General features: G+C 44.6%; 4 protein-coding genes across 6 annotated transcripts; 2 read left to right on the top strand and 2 right to left on the bottom strand.

Annotated features, from left to right (window-relative positions):
• Positions 1–91: 91 nt before the first annotated feature.
• LOC124413890 (rho GTPase-activating protein 21-like) lies at positions 92–4,391 on the bottom strand. 2 transcript variants are annotated; one of them, XM_046894680.1, is made up of 8 exons: positions 3,507–4,391; positions 3,247–3,445; positions 2,841–3,009; positions 2,657–2,743; positions 2,476–2,550; positions 2,292–2,367; positions 1,556–2,217; positions 92–1,476 (listed from the first exon to the last, which is right to left on the bottom strand). In XM_046894680.1, the coding sequence occupies exons 1-8, from the start codon at positions 4,209–4,211 to the stop codon at positions 138–140; spliced, it is 3,312 nt and encodes a 1,103-aa protein (XP_046750636.1). In that variant the 5' UTR covers positions 4,212–4,391; the 3' UTR covers positions 92–137. The 2 variants fall into 2 exon arrangements, with proteins under 2 accessions (XP_046750636.1, XP_046750637.1); XM_046894681.1 differs by having other exon boundaries at positions 3,283–3,445.
• Positions 4,392–4,650: 259 nt separating this feature from the next.
• LOC124413797 (ribosomal protein S6 kinase delta-1) lies at positions 4,651–8,009 on the top strand. 2 transcript variants are annotated; one of them, XM_046894575.1, is made up of 6 exons: positions 4,651–5,026; positions 5,098–6,144; positions 6,239–6,372; positions 6,436–7,498; positions 7,559–7,654; positions 7,762–8,009. In XM_046894575.1, the coding sequence occupies exons 1-6, from the start codon at positions 4,970–4,972 to the stop codon at positions 7,867–7,869; spliced, it is 2,505 nt and encodes an 834-aa protein (XP_046750531.1). In that variant the 5' UTR covers positions 4,651–4,969; the 3' UTR covers positions 7,870–8,009. The 2 variants fall into 2 exon arrangements, with proteins under 2 accessions (XP_046750531.1, XP_046750530.1); XM_046894574.1 differs by having other exon boundaries at positions 4,652–5,022.
• A 184-nt stretch (positions 8,010–8,193) lies between these two features.
• LOC124413799 (protein SEC13 homolog) lies at positions 8,194–9,596 on the top strand. The gene is made up of 3 exons (XM_046894576.1): positions 8,194–8,520; positions 8,614–9,001; positions 9,245–9,596. The coding sequence occupies exons 1-3, from the start codon at positions 8,279–8,281 to the stop codon at positions 9,551–9,553; spliced, it is 939 nt and encodes a 312-aa protein (XP_046750532.1). The 5' UTR covers positions 8,194–8,278; the 3' UTR covers positions 9,554–9,596.
• A 148-nt stretch (positions 9,597–9,744) lies between these two features.
• Positions 9,745–14,709, bottom strand: LOC124413796 (helicase SKI2W). Its single transcript, XM_046894573.1, has 11 exons — positions 14,587–14,709; positions 14,187–14,496; positions 13,383–14,058; positions 13,083–13,314; positions 12,764–13,017; positions 12,571–12,694; positions 12,190–12,468; positions 11,210–12,129; positions 10,781–11,142; positions 10,525–10,703; positions 9,745–10,454 (listed from the first exon to the last, which is right to left on the bottom strand). The coding sequence occupies exons 1-11, from the start codon at positions 14,617–14,619 to the stop codon at positions 10,125–10,127; spliced, it is 3,699 nt and encodes a 1,232-aa protein (XP_046750529.1). The 5' UTR covers positions 14,620–14,709; the 3' UTR covers positions 9,745–10,124.
• Between the last annotated feature and the right edge of the window lie 33 nt (positions 14,710–14,742).

The following is a 14,742-nucleotide window of genomic DNA, read 5'->3' as shown; positions in this document are numbered from 1 at the left end:
GTTTACTAATTATTTATTGATGGCCAAATTTTCTGTAAAAGGGCTTTTACAGAAAATTTATATAGTAAGAATGAAAAGAAAATTGAGAAAGTTTCAATTTTTTTTTTTCAAATAGTTATAAAAACAGCGCTCAATGTTCAAGTTGAGAAGGTCGTTAGAGCTACAGCCTTCATCGGAGTGCGTCGCGAATCGTTGCATTGTTTTCTCATCAAATTTTTAGCATCTTTGGGGGTTTTCAACGTTAAAGGCCGTTTTATGTGGGGAGTTTTGCACGGCGTCAATGACTCCACATTCAACATGTTTCTATTAATTTCCTTGGATATGCAGTCAGGTGATTTCTGCTTCTCGTTGGGACTGAACAAGTTCTTATTCTCCTTTTCGCAATGAAAATTATTTCCGCTATTAAAATACAACGATTTATTAAGTTTGCTTCTTTCAGTCTTCACGTCATTTTTCGTAGTTTCCAAACGCCGTCTGGCTTCGCACTTCTCACCACTCAGCCTGGCACTCCTTTTCTCCGAACCCTGTTGAGCATTCTGATGAGACGGCATTATGGTCAGTTCCATTTTAATCAATGGGGATGTGCCCGTTGAGTGAAGGAGCTTCAACTTGGCACCACTGTTCTTTGGACTTTTACTGTGTTTCCTGCGTGGCGTTCCTCCTGTTTTCTTCAGTCCGGAAGGACTGTCGACGCCGTCCAAGCTCTTCGTTTCCCTGGCTCTCCCCACTTTTACGGATTGTCTTCTAATCGCGTCAGTTCTAACATCCCTGCTCTTATTCGACCCGTTAGAAGCATCCTTCTTGGAAGTCTCGTCAAACAGCCTCGCCTTGGCCAGAACCATTCCCGCATTCTGAGTTCTCAATTTGGCAATTGACGCCCTACCAGTCTGTTGGGCGGGAGTTCGAGATCTGACATCCGAGCCAAAATAGCAGTCTGCGTCTCTCCAATTAACGTTGTTGTCCTCGTTAACCTTTCCCCGTTCTACCGCCTCTGCGGTTTCCCTCGTACCTAGACGCTCATTGTTCAACGTGAAGTCCTGTTGACTATTGGACTTCTTTAACTCCTTCATCTTCTCGTTGAAGTGTCTGGAATTGTCTATAAACTCCGCACCATGGAAGGAGGACGCGCGCCTTACTGGCGGGCGCATTACACCGTCCGATACGTCCAAACTGTCGTCGCGATCGCCGAGGAACGTATCATCGTCGCTCAGAGAGCCTTTGGTATGCTCGACGGTGTGAGTTATCAACGCATGGAGTTGCTTCTGCAGAAAATCGAGCCTCGCGTTCGTCTCGTCACTGCATATGGAATCTGAACCCTGGAGCAATTGGGAACGCTGCGACAGCCCGGTGTAGACCGTATTCGGTCGGCCTCGCTTCAGGCTGGACTTTGGACATAAGTTGTTCAGTTCTTCGATAGGTTCGTCGGTACTCGCGGGCTTAGAAACGAGCCACGAGACGTGCCGGCTGCTTCGTTTCCTGTGGACATAAAAAAATTGGCGATTTTAAAGTTGAAAAATTCGAGTCGCAGACCAAAACGGATACGATTGATAAATACCCGACTGGTTTTTCTTGAGAGCGTCTTCGGAGGTTGCCGATTTTCCTGGCACTGGGTGAACGGATTATTTTGTGCTCCGCGGACCTTCGTATCTTCAGTTCCCTGCTCAGTCTCTTAGCGAGTTGATCGGCAGTCACAGTGCTACCTATGCTAGCCTCCTCCAAAGTCTTTTCGTACTCACTTTGCACCTTGCTGGCCGAAGTCTGGCTCAAACTTTGGTCAGTGGTTGTCGATATGCAACCAAACTCCTGAGAAATTCTGGACTCTATTGCCGACACTCTGTTTTTTATCTCCTCGTACTCGCTCTTTGGTATTGTTACGTACTCCTCATCCCCTTCGACCAGTTGGTCAGTGAAGTTTGAAAATGGCGGTGCCTGGCTGCAGTCAACGTTCATTCGTTCTTCAGATATTCGCTCCTCCACGGTGTTCTCGTCCGACAAATTCACCTCTGCATCCATGAACACCTCGTCCTGGTCGTACTCCGAGTCGAGACCATCCTCAAGCTTCCTATTTGCCTTCAAGAGAGACTGAGCGACTGTAAAACCGTCGTACCCTACCCGATTTTTCTTCGACCAAGAAGAACTGCTCATAGAACTCCAGCGTCTTTCAATTCTCGGCGAATTCGGAGCATTGTGATTTTCCGAATCTAAGTCAGCCTGTTTCTGAAAAAAGTTTATTCATTGAAGCCTACTTCATACTTTTTAGGCCGATTGTCCAGTCCTTGACAAAATCTCACCTGTTTGCTCTTGGAAACCAGTCTATCGAGACTGAGTCGAATCTTTTTAGTTTTCTCTAGTTTTTCACTGCCTGTTCTGAAATGAAGAAATAACGAGTTTATAAATTCGTTACGAACAAATTTATACAACGGAAAAGTCCACTTCAGCCTCGCAAATTAGATGATATCAAAATATGGGGCTTACATCTCGATGTGGACTTTCTGTGAAAGGTATTTTCTAACTCGAGACTTTTGAACGGGACTCTTTTCTTTGCACGGGCTGTAAAAAAATGGAAAGAGACAATAAGAGTCTAGTATCGAGTATTTTGAAACACGAGAAATCTTTACATGAAATATCAAAAAAATACACTTTAAACATTACGTACTTTGGATCATTAGATATTATGGATGCAAACATAGTGTTTTCTGGCCTAGGATAACCGCCGTCAGGCAATGTCTGAAGCACTTGGCGCCTGCAAGCCAATACAAACGCAATAAATACCCCCAGAAAGCTTAGAAACAATAACACAACACGATTGAAAAAAAACCTATTTTAACTCTATTGCTTACTTTTTCTTTGCACTCAACGGCGCTGCAGACTCAGCCACTTTGCGCTTCTTCCCTGTTTTGATCGAAGGTGTGTCAGCAGTACTAAATTCACTTCCGACGACTCCGCTACTTGCTGCGGCATCCGGCGACCCGCTCTTGCTGACCATCTTCTTCAGCCCATTCAACATTCCTTTGGAATTGAAAAAAAAATATCCTGCGTTATTTGTCATTGAATAGATTTGAAACTGAATAATGATTTTGACCACATTGATAGAACAAAAATTGTTAGCACGAATAAATAGGAAGAGTTAGCCATGATTTCACACAAATCCTAATGATAATGATAATGAACTAACTAATGATAATCTTAAATAAGTTGATTACGCAAACAAGTATACAAAATATAGTGTCAGATGGATAGACGTACTCAGGTTGAGATTGGAGGCGCTTAGATGTGGCTTACGTGTAAGACTCCCGCTGCGTCGTTTCTTTTTCTTATTTTTCGATGGGTTGAGAAAGTCCGACGTATTTAGTTCGGTTTCAACACTACTCGGAGTCTCGGAGGCAATGAGATCTGCTACGTGATCAGGAAGGACTCCGATGCGCTCAGCGTTTTCGATCAATATCTATGAAGAGGAGGAAACGGAATAAGCACCAACTCTCACACTATGCAAATTGGATTCTTACCTTAACTATGACAAGATGAGTTTCCAGTCTCGACTGTACAGCTGACATGGTAGTTTCCTGAAGCGGCATAATACTGGGCCCCATGACTTTGGCCAGATTATCAATGCCCATTTTGTTCTGCCGCTCGAGCCTGGCGATTCGCTTCAAGAACTCGGCAAGGTAGGCAAGGGTGTTGAGGTGATGTGGCGGAAGGATCAGACACGCTATGAGCAGAGCCTGGACCCTGGAATTTTTTAGAAGCGCACAACGCAGAAAGACATCCTGGTAAATGCGTGGGATCAGCGGATCAGGGAGATCCCTGAAAAATGTTTTTAACACATTGGCGACGTCGACGACCTGGTACTTCTCACCCAGGGTGCATCCGGCGTCGAGACGGGCGATAATCTCCTTCTGTCGGAGGTGGGATCCCGCCTTTCGGAATATTCCCTCCTGGCTGCCGCATTTCTCAATGTAGGAACAGGCTTGGCTGACGAACTGGGGAACGTGGACGATCGCTCCTGAGGATAGCTTCACCACATCCAGTGGCAGGTGGGCCAAACTCGTCTTAAAGACCTTCTTCAGCGACTGACCGCCTCCCGAGTCCGGCTTCGCTGAAGAAGACGACGCCGCCTGCTTCTTGATCCGGCGTTTAACCCCCAAATTCCGAAGATCGTTTGACAGTATCTGGTAGACCTTCTCCTTGTCCAACACGTCGTAAACAAACATATTCACCGTCTAGGCGAGGATCCGATAGCGCCAGATCCTCCGTACGAGTGCTTTTTATTCATAAAACTCAACTTCAATTTGACAATAGAAAGTATAACAAGTTGTTCGCGATTTGAATTATCGAGGTTTATTGTTGTCGGTTACGTATATGCATGCATATGATGTATATCACTATTTTCGAACCGCTTTACATCATGGCCGCCATACATTTTGTTGCGGAACGCAAAGAATTCATTGCGTTCTGAAAACGACATAAATCCACTGATCTCTGCTGGGGATGCGTTCCGAAATTAGCTGGTAACGCTAAAAATTCCCTAGGACAGAGGCAGAGCTACTCACGAATTTGGGAGCGCAAAAGAGATGAAAGATTGTTAACAGCACTGCTGGAAGCTAATTTCGTTCACAATCAGTGGGTAAATCCTGCAACCAGATGGCGTGCAGATGATTTAAGGAGTTTCTGTTCAAATTACAAAGGTATGCATATATGCATATACACGTGCCAAATACCACCAACACCACAGCGAGTTAATCGATCGATTTTTGACACTTCATTCATAACAGAAAAAGATTCAGAACTGGGTAATTTAAGATTGGTTTACTGTTGGGTCAACACAGTAAGAGAAGCAGAAGCCGTGCTCGAATGAAATGTTAGCATAAACAAAAAAGCCCTAGTCAATAATTGGCTGTTAGACGATTCAAAGAATAATAACAGTAAATGGCACCATCTAAGGAAAAATGGGTACGAAGATTCCTCATCAATGAGACTACGCGTCACAGAAAAGGATTTACCGTCTACAAAGTTACATCAGTGGTTGGTACATCTGCTATTATCAGTTTTGAGTCCTCTCAACAAGAGTTTCAAGTTGAACTGCTTGTCTACTTTTAGATATATCCTAAATCAGCCCCGGAAGCTGTGTCCAGAGTTTCGGTTTGGAAACGATACAGCGACTTCAGGAAGTTGTACCTGGAACTGAGCAGTCGTCATGATTCATTGAGGATCAAAGAAGCCTTTCCACCTTTTCCAAAACCTAAGTTCTTTGGCCGTTTTGAGGCGGAAGTCATTGAGGAGCGACGACAATGCGCAACCAGACTTCTGGAGTTTGTAGCAAGACACACTCCACTTTTCACTAGCAACGTAGTTGTAAAGTTCTTCGAGTCTGGACACGCCAGAGACTATCTAACCGACTGTTCGGCGTCTATCAGCTCTGATACCTCTGAGGAGGACCCGAACTTGAACTCCGCCCTCAGAGGCACCAGCTACGTTCCAACCACTGTGCAGAATACTCAATTCACAACTTCAAACGGCAAAACAATCTTACTAGGTAATAATGATATTGATAGAAGTGATAATGTTCTCCAGAGCTTATCTGTGAACAATAACTACATTGATGAAATTGGCGGGGCCGGTGAGAAGAGCGTCTATGAAGATGATACCGAGCCAATCGATAATAAAAATGACGAGGAGAAACTTGAGAGGCAATCGTCATGCTGTGACGGGCACGATTCCCCTGAATTCACAGCATCCCTTCAAGCTTCAAATGGCTTTTCAGTCCATGATGGGTCTGACTTACCAGAGGGTGCAGCTGAAGACTTGAGCAGTTATATTCTGGTATCGGCTGCCCACATGAGCGCAGCCTTCAGACACGAGGCTGTGTGTGAATATGAGGAAGCATTCACACAGTATAAATTGGGCATAGCAAACCTACTCAATGGTGTTCAGTCTGACCCTGATTACGGGCGCAGAGCGACGATCAAAGAGAAGATATCCAAGTATTTGGAGAGAGCGGAGAGACTTTACAACAGGCATCTGAACTGTAACGTAGCAGTGCTTTGCAAGCCTACGAGCGAATTGGGAAATTATAAAGTATTACGAGTCATGGGCTCGGTTATGCTGGTCAGAGACACTTTGCGCGATTGCAATAGAGTTATAAAGGTAAAGATCTCCGAGTTATTCGACATGTTGAAAAATGTATAAGAACTAGCTTTGATCTAGGCAACGATGTTTCAATTAGTAATTCTCTCTGCAGACAGTCCAAAAACCAGCTGGGAGCCTTGAGAATCTCAGCGATTACATCCTACGTGGAAAAATCCCGTTCATGGTACGGCTTTACGCATGCATAGAAACGGATTCGACGATATTTCTTGTCCTGCAACATGCGAGGTGAGTTGATACTGGATATAACTTTGTTGGTTTTGATGATACAACTCAGCTCTTACTTTTCAGTGGAGGAAAGCTATGGGAATATATCAAGTCTTACTACAAGGGCCGCAGCACAATCTCTAATTGGCGAGAGAAAGGGCACACAAGGTCAGCAAGTTGCGACGCTATTATTCAGTCAAGTCTGGAAAAGAAGTTGGAAGTTAAGGAAAGACCGTCGTCGAAAATTGATGGACTTTGTGAGATCTCGAAAAACAGATCATGTGGCAGCAGAGAAAATCTCGATCATCAAGAAGAGGAGGCGATTGATCCTGATGAATCGCTCAGAAGATTGGAGGCTGAATTTGGAGCCAACGCTGCGCCTGTTAAAACATTTCCAACCACAGACTTACTCGCTAAAGCCCAAGAGCTTCTGCGATCCGTCGACGCCACTCTGAAGAAGAGCAACTCGATAGCCAGCAGGTTGAATGAGTCTGGCACTTTACTGTACAGCAAAGATAAACCGGATCATTCTCGAAATTTAGATGACAGTGGGGAGTTTCAGGCCCTGAATTCAATAGGAATCGATAAATTCAGCCAAGGTAACAGCAAAGATGGTGTTCACGGTATTGGATCTGGAAATACAGATCTGAAGGCAGAAAACAAAAGATCAGACGAAGCTTTGGCAAATTCGAAGTCTAATTTTGTTGAGAACTTCAAAGCTGACGGTGAGTCAGTGAAACAATCGTCAAAACTCAATGGCTCACATAGAGCGATGGAGGAAACGCTCAATTCCAGTCAATTGCAATCGATTGTTAACGAAGACAGCGGTATTGAAATGGATGACGAACTCTGGAAGCTTCCTGAAGGATCCATCCGATATTGGGCAGCTGAAATACTCCTGGCTCTGGAATCTCTGCACCAGCAGGGTGTCATAGTTGGGGATTTAAAACCAGATAACATACTACTAGGCAGCGGTGGCCACGTCGCGATGAGCTACATTGTCCCGAAACGAAGCTTCGAACTCTTGCAACTAAAGAAACCCTACTCAGCTCCTGAACTTTGTATTTTCTCACCAACGATTCCACCTTCCACTGCTGCGGATATTTGGAGCTACGGAGTCCTGCTCTACGAGCTCTTTACTGGAATTGTATGTCCAATTATCATAGTTTAACTTGATATTCGTTGAGTTTATGTTTTCTGTTTTCAGAAATTCCAAGCTAGACATCCTGGACCATATCACTCGCATTCTATTCTCAACATTCCCGAAGAACTATCGGCAAACGTAAAATCATTGATCTCTAACGTGAGTTTGAATAGTTTACATACTTTATAAGTACTCAAGATAAATGAAGCAGTACATCTGAGTCAATGAACACCTGTGCATACAATTATTTTCCTTTCCTATTTCAGGTATTGCGGTACAAGCCAGAGGAGCGTTTAACTATTCCCGAAATCAAAGAGTCTCCATTCTTCTCTAGTATTGATTGGAGTGCCTGGGATAATTCTAGTTTTACCTAGTCTTAATATATTTTTTTCCTCCTGCAGTACGCCATATCATGTAATTATCAATCTCCAGTCAGTGTATACCTAGTTGATTGAAAAATGACGAACAAAAAATATTTATCACAATTGATATAACTAAAAATATATAATATGTATACCACTCTAAATGTTGAATTATCCCGCCGGTAGATAAAATTACGTACGACAGTCAGTGTTGTCTTTTTACGAAAAATTCCTAGCGTTTCGTCGCAACTCTGGTGCTTTTCGTCGCCAAAAGGTTGGTCACTTTTAGCGCGTGTCCACTTCATCAGATTCCACGTATGTCAGTTGTGTAGTTGTTCTCCAATCTCTGCGACAACAAAAAATAGTGAGAGAAACAATATAAATAAAAACGCGTTGCGGGCAATCGAAGAGAGAATTGAAAATGGTCTCCGTTCTAAATACGGTGGACACGGGCCACGAGGACATGATACACGATGCCGAAATGGATTATTACGGATTGAGGTTAGCTACCTGCTCAAGTGACAATTCGGTGAAAATATTCGACCTGAAGAACGGCACGCAAACCCTTGCCGCAGATCTGAAGGGCCACGTCGGTCCCGTTTGGCAAGTTGCCTGGGCTCATCCAAAGTTTGGCAACATTTTAGCGTCTTGCAGTTACGATAGGTAAGTTTTGCGCTCTCAATAATTTTGCTCCACACAGTTTTCCAACCTTATGCAGAAATGAACAAAATCTAAACTGTATTCATCTCGTCTTAGGAAAGTCATAATTTGGAAGGAACTTGGCGAGTGGACTAAGATATATGAACACGCGTCCCACGACTCGTCTGTGAACTCCGTTGCATGGGCACCGCACGAGTTTGGACTAATATTGGCGTGCGGCAGCTCTGATGGTTCCATTTCCATACTGTCCAACAATGGGGACACCTGGGATGCCCAGAAAATTCCAAACGCACACACCATCGGCTGTAACGCGGTCAGTTGGTGCCCAGCCATCGAGCCTGGGTACGACTCTACTGCGCCTCACCCTCGCAGCGGGCCTGTTAAACGACTTGCGACTGGAGGATGCGATAATTTGGTCAAAATATGGAGGGAGGACAATGACAGATGGATCGAGGAAAATAAACTCGAGGCTCACAGTGACTGGGTAAGTAATAAATCACTGCTAGTTTCACCAAATTTCAAGAACAGCTGTTCTTTTCCCTTTGTCTAGCATTTGTAGACAAAAGCTATTCACTTGTTAGCAATGGTGATCGATTTGAAATCATTCAAGATCAGTAGAAAAGAGTTGAATTTAGAAATTATTCTGCATTGGCAAAATAAAAATGCTTTATATAAAATTAGTGGGTTTACCAGCCATATTTTTTCTTTCCCTTGCAATATTAATCAGGTTAGAGATGTGGCCTGGGCACCAGCGGTTGGACCACCGAGAGCAGCGCTGGCTTCCTGTTCTCAGGATCGCAGGGTGGTGGTGTGGACATCTACGGATTGCACAAGCTGGACGTCGACGGTTCTGAACGTGTTTGAGGATGTTATATGGAACGTCAGTTGGTCTCTGACTGGTGGGATTCTGGCAGTGAGCGGAGGTGACAACAAAGTATCTCTGTGGCGCGAAAATTCTGAAGGCCAGTGGGCATGCATTTCGGAGCTCAATAAGGGTCAAGGAAATTTAAACAATCCAGAACAACGAGCGTTGTGAAATTAGCACAATAGAACTGAAGGGAGAAATCATATTATCATTATTATTGTGTATAAAACGTATTTTCTTCTTTCTCTCTTTTTCTTTCGCTTTCTGTGCAAAGGAAAAAAAAAACCCAACTTGATTTTATAAATACAAACTGTAATATAGGCGTTGATTGGACTTTTTTTTAAATTTATTAAATTTTTTTCTCATTCGATTTTTCCTCTTACAATTTAATAAATCCTTGATTTACACTCGCAAAACGCAGATGCAAATCGAACATTAGTTTGCAGTTTCTCTCCAATTTTGGTGAACATACAATATTTAATTTATAACTCGCATTAAACAATAAAGCGATATTTACAAATTTGACAGAGATCGATAGTTTTCAAAATGCAAAAACAACCGTAGATAAAAAAAACATTTGTATACAGATTCCAGCAGCAAAAGCAATACGAACAAAGATGGGGAAAAAAAAGAGAAAGAACAGGGCGATACATATCTTCTGCCGATTGTAGATTGTGGAAAATTGTGAAAAAAAAAGTATAACGATGAATTAAGTAGGACAAAGCCTACCGTCAAACCATGATTAATCCTGTGTATAAAAGGATTGAGCGAAAACGATGTCTCGTTTAATGGCAGTCGAGGCTTCCTCCATCTTCTCTTTCAGTACTGGGTCGCCAATAATTACAGCCGCGTTCTTCACATACCTCAGCATCTCGTTCAGCTGCTGAATGCATCTGACGATTATACCTTCCTGGACGTCGGTCAGCTCCATTATTTTCGCAAACGGCTCTGACCTCGCCCATTCATAGACAACCTGTACAAGGCCGAAGTTCAGAGGCTCGATCGGGTCGACACCGTGTTCTTGTTCCACAAGGGCTATGCTCTTCTGGACCTCCTCCATCACTTCACATCCCTGTAAAAAGTGGAAAACATTACAGAGTAAAAGAACCTTTACTCGATTCAAGCGGAGCGGTAGTTCAAACCTTCTTCAGAGGCGATATCAGCTGTAGCTCCACGTTGGTTTTCTGCTGGAAAACCAGAGCCGAAAGCAGGGCGGCTATTTCAGCCGGCTGCAGCGCGGTGAGGGCGTTTTTGAAGATGAGCTCGGTTACCAGTAATTCGTGAGTTCCCATTTCCAAAGCCACCCGACCCTTAAGTGCGACTGGAAGAAGTGAAAAAAGAGTCAAACGAGTTCAGACTGCGTTTAAGATTGTGAGTACAGAGAGCAAATTCATTTACCTCTCTCATCATCATCTATATAGCGCAGCGACCTAAGGACGTTAACTTTATTTGTGTACTCAGGGTAAAGCGAGAGACTTTCGTGACTGAGCTGAAAGGTTAGTCTCTCCCTTCTTGTCTCCAATTCCTTCCGCTTGAATACAGCTTCAAATTGTTCCTCCAGGTTGGCGATGTCTGTGCAAGTTATGCTATCGAGTTTCTTCTTCAATGCAGCCAGGTACTTCACCCTCGGCACAAGCGAGGACTCGTTCAATTTTATCTCAACGAACGGCTCGAGTATCTCGCGATTCGTGACAGCATCTAGAGATATAGTAAGAAGCTCCTGGACCGCGGCTTGACAAGTTTTTCCGGGTGGGTCGTTCCTACAGAGAATAAAAAGCATTCAGTATGGAAACTTGCTCGACTTTCGTTCAATTTTTCGGCACTCACTTGAACCGGGGGATCTGCCTTTTTTCCCAGTCGCTGATGACCAACTGAAAGTCAACCTTGATGCTCTGTTTGGTAATTTCCAAAATATCAGGGGCCGATATAGTCAGAACTTCGTGCCCAGCAACACCTTCGGGAATAAACAATTCCTTTCTAGTAAATCCAATGATCTTGTACCAGTTGTCAGACTTTTCCTCTTTCTTCTCCACCTTTGAACCTGGCACTTCGATCCTTATATCATCCTCGGCGTTGGATTGCTGCACGTTAGTCAATGTTAGAACTCTGTAAAGCGTGTCTTGCCTTCGTTGTATCGTTGCGAGAAGAACGGCCAGTTTGTTGTGATGCTCGCGATATGATATCAGCAGAATTCTACCCTGAGTCAGGTGCTTAGCGGCTTTTTTCGTGTCTAACAAAAGAGGCCTGAGCTTGACCCACTCGTCGAGGTACTCACTGGCCGTTGAATAAAATCCCCCGAGCTGTTTCTGCGACTCCGTCAACTCCGACGATTCGGCGAGCTGTTTTTCGACCTCCTCCAACTCGGCTTTGTACTTCTTCTCATGGGCAATTAGCGCCACCTCCTTGAACGACCTCCGCATCATCCCCTCGATGGTCACGGACTCCGTCACCCTCCGCAGGTTCAGTATCATCGAATAAGTCATCCGAAACTGGGACTCAAGCTTCTGCGGTTTCCCAAGCATCATGTTCTGCAGCACAGGAGCGTCTGGCACGTCTGTTTTGCACAGGATTATTACCGTTCCGGTGTCGTCCAGACCTCGGCGTCCCGCCCTTCCCGCCATCTGAATGTACTCGGCGGGATGGAGGGTGCGGGACTCAGTACCGTCAAACTTCCGAACAGAATCAAAGACGACAGTTCTTGCAGGCATGTTCACTCCCATGGCGAAAGTCTCTGTCGCGAACAGCAGCTGAAACGCGAAGAAAGGAGTGAAATTCATGCACAATTGAACCAGCCTTATCAAATTTACCTTCACCACTCCGCTCTGGAATAGTAACTCAACTATTTCCTTGAGAAAGGGTAAAATCCCGCTGTGATGCACACCGATTCCACGCTCCAGCAACTTCTGCATGCTAACTATCTGTGGCAGTTCTCTGTCCGGTTCTTTCAACCGCATGATACACTGCTGGAAAAACACTCGTATGCGGCTTTTCTCCGTTGCTGTCGTCAGGTCGACGGACCTCAGTGCGACCGCGTTCGTATCGCAGCGATTCCTAGATAGAGTGAAAGCTACGACAGGCAGCTTGTTCTGAAATGAACACAATTGTTGTTGAGTGAGACATTTGAAATGGAAATTATTGAAAATAAATTTTAGAGACAATTCATGTTCCGAAGATAATTCTGATCTCACTTCTCTTTTCAGGTGATCTATGAACCCGACCCATAGAGTCTTCTCTTGATTCGGATTAAGCTGATACTTTTTTTCCCCAGGATTCTTCGTGTTTGATGATTTGGCAGCGACTGCTTTGTCCCATCTGTGAACAGGCCGAATGTGCCTCGTTAGCTGTGTGTCAAGTGCTCGAGTGGATAGAAGAAACGCTTACCCATCCTTTTTAAACTTTCCGTCAGAATCAACGATCAAAAAACGATCGTTTCTGCTCTTTCCTCCACACCCAGTGTACAGATAATGTTGCAGTGGCACCGGCCGCTTCAGGGTGCTGATCACGTACACTTTCCTCTTTTTTGTCCTTCCAACCCAATCAGCGAACTCCAGAGTGTTTGGAACTGTTGCAGAAAGCATGACGATGCTCACATTCGGCGGCAGGAGGATCAAGACTTCTTCCCATACGTGACCGCGCTGAGGAAAATAAGAACAACGGTTGATTGTGAGAGGGTGTGAGGCGAGCATTCGGCGCGACTTACATCCTCGTTGTTTATGTAATGGACTTCGTCGAATATCACATATTCCAAGTCTCTGACGACCTCAGACGCGCAATAGAGCATGGACTGAAGAATCTCGGTTGTCATGATGAGACAGGAAGCTGTCTGGTTAATCTGCAAGTCCCCTGTGATCAGCCCCACGCTGTCGAACGTCTGTTTGAAGTCACGGTACTTCTGGTTGGACAGCGCCTTGATCGGCGATGTATAGATTGCCCTGAGACAAAAGTGACAATGCAGGTAACGAACGCCTAGGATCATATCTACGCATAACGTTCTACAAACCTCGTCATGTGCTTTTGACTCAAAGCTATTGCGTATTCCGCCACTGTCGTTTTACCTGCGGAAGTGTGAGCGGCGACAAAAACGTTGCAGTTCTCCTCCAGCTTTATGATTGCCTGTTTCTGGAACGTGTCTAGTTCGTAAGGGTACTTAAACGCTGGATCTGGAACACGCTTCTCAAAGTCAGCAACGGGAACGGAGACGTCCAGCACTTCGGCCCATTCGGTAGACGTCTTGGTGAACGTTGCTTTCTCAGTTATTTTCAAAACAGGGAGATTACACTCTGGTTGCAAATTCGTCACTTTATCCAAATCCACCAGCAAGTTTCCGTTTTGAATTTCCTTCTTCTGATCGCCATTCTCATCCCTGGGTTTAACGCCCGGCGACGACCACAATCCCAGCAGATTTTCCTGCTCATGTACTATCGCCATGAGGTTTATTGTTTCTGCATTGGAATCCTGCTCTGGCTCCGGCTCTGGAGCCGGAGACGTACGACTTTCCAGAGTATCGCCAATGTTTCTCGGGATACAATTATCCGCAGCAAATTCGATTCCTGATTTGAATCCCTTGGCCAGCGTCCTGAGGTTACTCTCAAAGTTTATTTCAACACTGGCAACATCCTTCGGTAGTTCTGGTATATCAAACCCGCCAGGCCAAAAGGGAAAATTGCTCGCGCTACCTGAAAAGAGGATAAACAAAGTAATCATCTAGATTCAAGTTGGCTGCAGTTGCACTGCTCGTGCCTTTCTTATTTCATATATATTACTTTATAAAGCAAAGGAGGATTGAGCATTATCGTTTACAGACCTCTAACGCCTTCCGCAGGCGGACCAGGAGCACGGCTCATAGACATCGAGTTCCTCGGGTTTTCACCAGCGCCTTCAACAACAACTTCCCGCAAGTCAGAGATGCGGCCGGTTATCGGATCTCTGTCAAACTTCAAGTTAGTTCCAACAGGCGCGACGTCGTGTTTGAGGAGGGCAAGAATGTCCGGCTCTCGAGGCCAGTAGCATTGAACTTTTTCCACATCATGGATCGGCAGGCGTTCAGGACACTCGATATATTCCTTAAGAACGCTCCTGATGTCTGGGAGAATTGGTGGAGGGCCGAACGGCAGCTGAAAAATAAACTAAGCTGTCAATAATTTGAGGTTAAGTTAGGTTATGTCGGTTATCAATACGTTAATAGCGCTGAGGGAAACACTTACGTTGACTGACAAATCCTTGACTCTTGTGTTCATCTTTCGGCACTTGTGACAACTTGGAAAATTTTTTTGTCGACAAATCTTTCATCGGCACGATCGAAGCGGTAAAGGTTAGTCTTTTGACACATCGAGCCTAATATACACAACTTGATAAGATAT

This window comes from Diprion similis, chromosome 13 (assembly GCF_021155765.1).
Source record: "Diprion similis isolate iyDipSimi1 chromosome 13, iyDipSimi1.1, whole genome shotgun sequence".
Taxonomy (NCBI): domain Eukaryota; kingdom Metazoa; phylum Arthropoda; class Insecta; order Hymenoptera; family Diprionidae; genus Diprion; species Diprion similis.
Note: the sequence above shows the minus strand (reverse complement) of the source record. Positions and strands in the feature narration are given on the sequence as shown.

What these genes read in the sequence shown, in the direction of transcription:
- LOC124413890 (XM_046894680.1), bottom strand. Translation starts at nt 4,211, where the DNA reads ATGTTTGTTTACGACGTGTTGGACAAGGAGAAGGTCTACCAGATACTG. An exon ending in CGCCTCCAATCTCAACCTGA is followed by an intron (nt 3,010 to 3,246) that starts GTACGTCTATCC and finishes TCAATTCCAAAG; the next exon opens with GAATGTTGAATGGGCTGAAG. An exon ending in CCGTTGAGTGCAAAGAAAAA is followed by an intron (nt 2,744 to 2,840) that starts GTAAGCAATAGA and finishes ATTGGCTTGCAG; the next exon opens with GCGCCAAGTGCTTCAGACAT.
- LOC124413799 (XM_046894576.1), top strand. Translation starts at nt 8,279, where the DNA reads ATGGTCTCCGTTCTAAATACGGTGGACACGGGCCACGAGGACATGATA. An exon ending in GCGTCTTGCAGTTACGATAG is followed by an intron (nt 8,521 to 8,613) that starts GTAAGTTTTGCG and finishes ATCTCGTCTTAG; the next exon opens with GAAAGTCATAATTTGGAAGG. An exon ending in TCGAGGCTCACAGTGACTGG is followed by an intron (nt 9,002 to 9,244) that starts GTAAGTAATAAA and finishes AATATTAATCAG; the next exon opens with GTTAGAGATGTGGCCTGGGC.
- LOC124413796 (XM_046894573.1), bottom strand. Translation starts at nt 14,619, where the DNA reads ATGAACACAAGAGTCAAGGATTTGTCAGTCAAC. An exon ending in TAGATCACCTGAAAAGAGAA is followed by an intron (nt 12,469 to 12,570) that starts GTGAGATCAGAA and finishes TGTTCATTTCAG; the next exon opens with AACAAGCTGCCTGTCGTAGC. An exon ending in AGGCAGATCCCCCGGTTCAA is followed by an intron (nt 11,143 to 11,209) that starts GTGAGTGCCGAA and finishes TATTCTCTGTAG; the next exon opens with GAACGACCCACCCGGAAAAA.
- LOC124413797 (XM_046894574.1), top strand. Translation starts at nt 4,927, where the DNA reads ATGGCACCATCTAAGGAAAAATGGGTACGAAGATTCCTCATCAATGAG. An exon ending in ATTGCAATAGAGTTATAAAG is followed by an intron (nt 6,145 to 6,238) that starts GTAAAGATCTCC and finishes TTCTCTCTGCAG; the next exon opens with ACAGTCCAAAAACCAGCTGG. An exon ending in TAAAATCATTGATCTCTAAC is followed by an intron (nt 7,655 to 7,761) that starts GTGAGTTTGAAT and finishes TTCCTATTTCAG; the next exon opens with GTATTGCGGTACAAGCCAGA.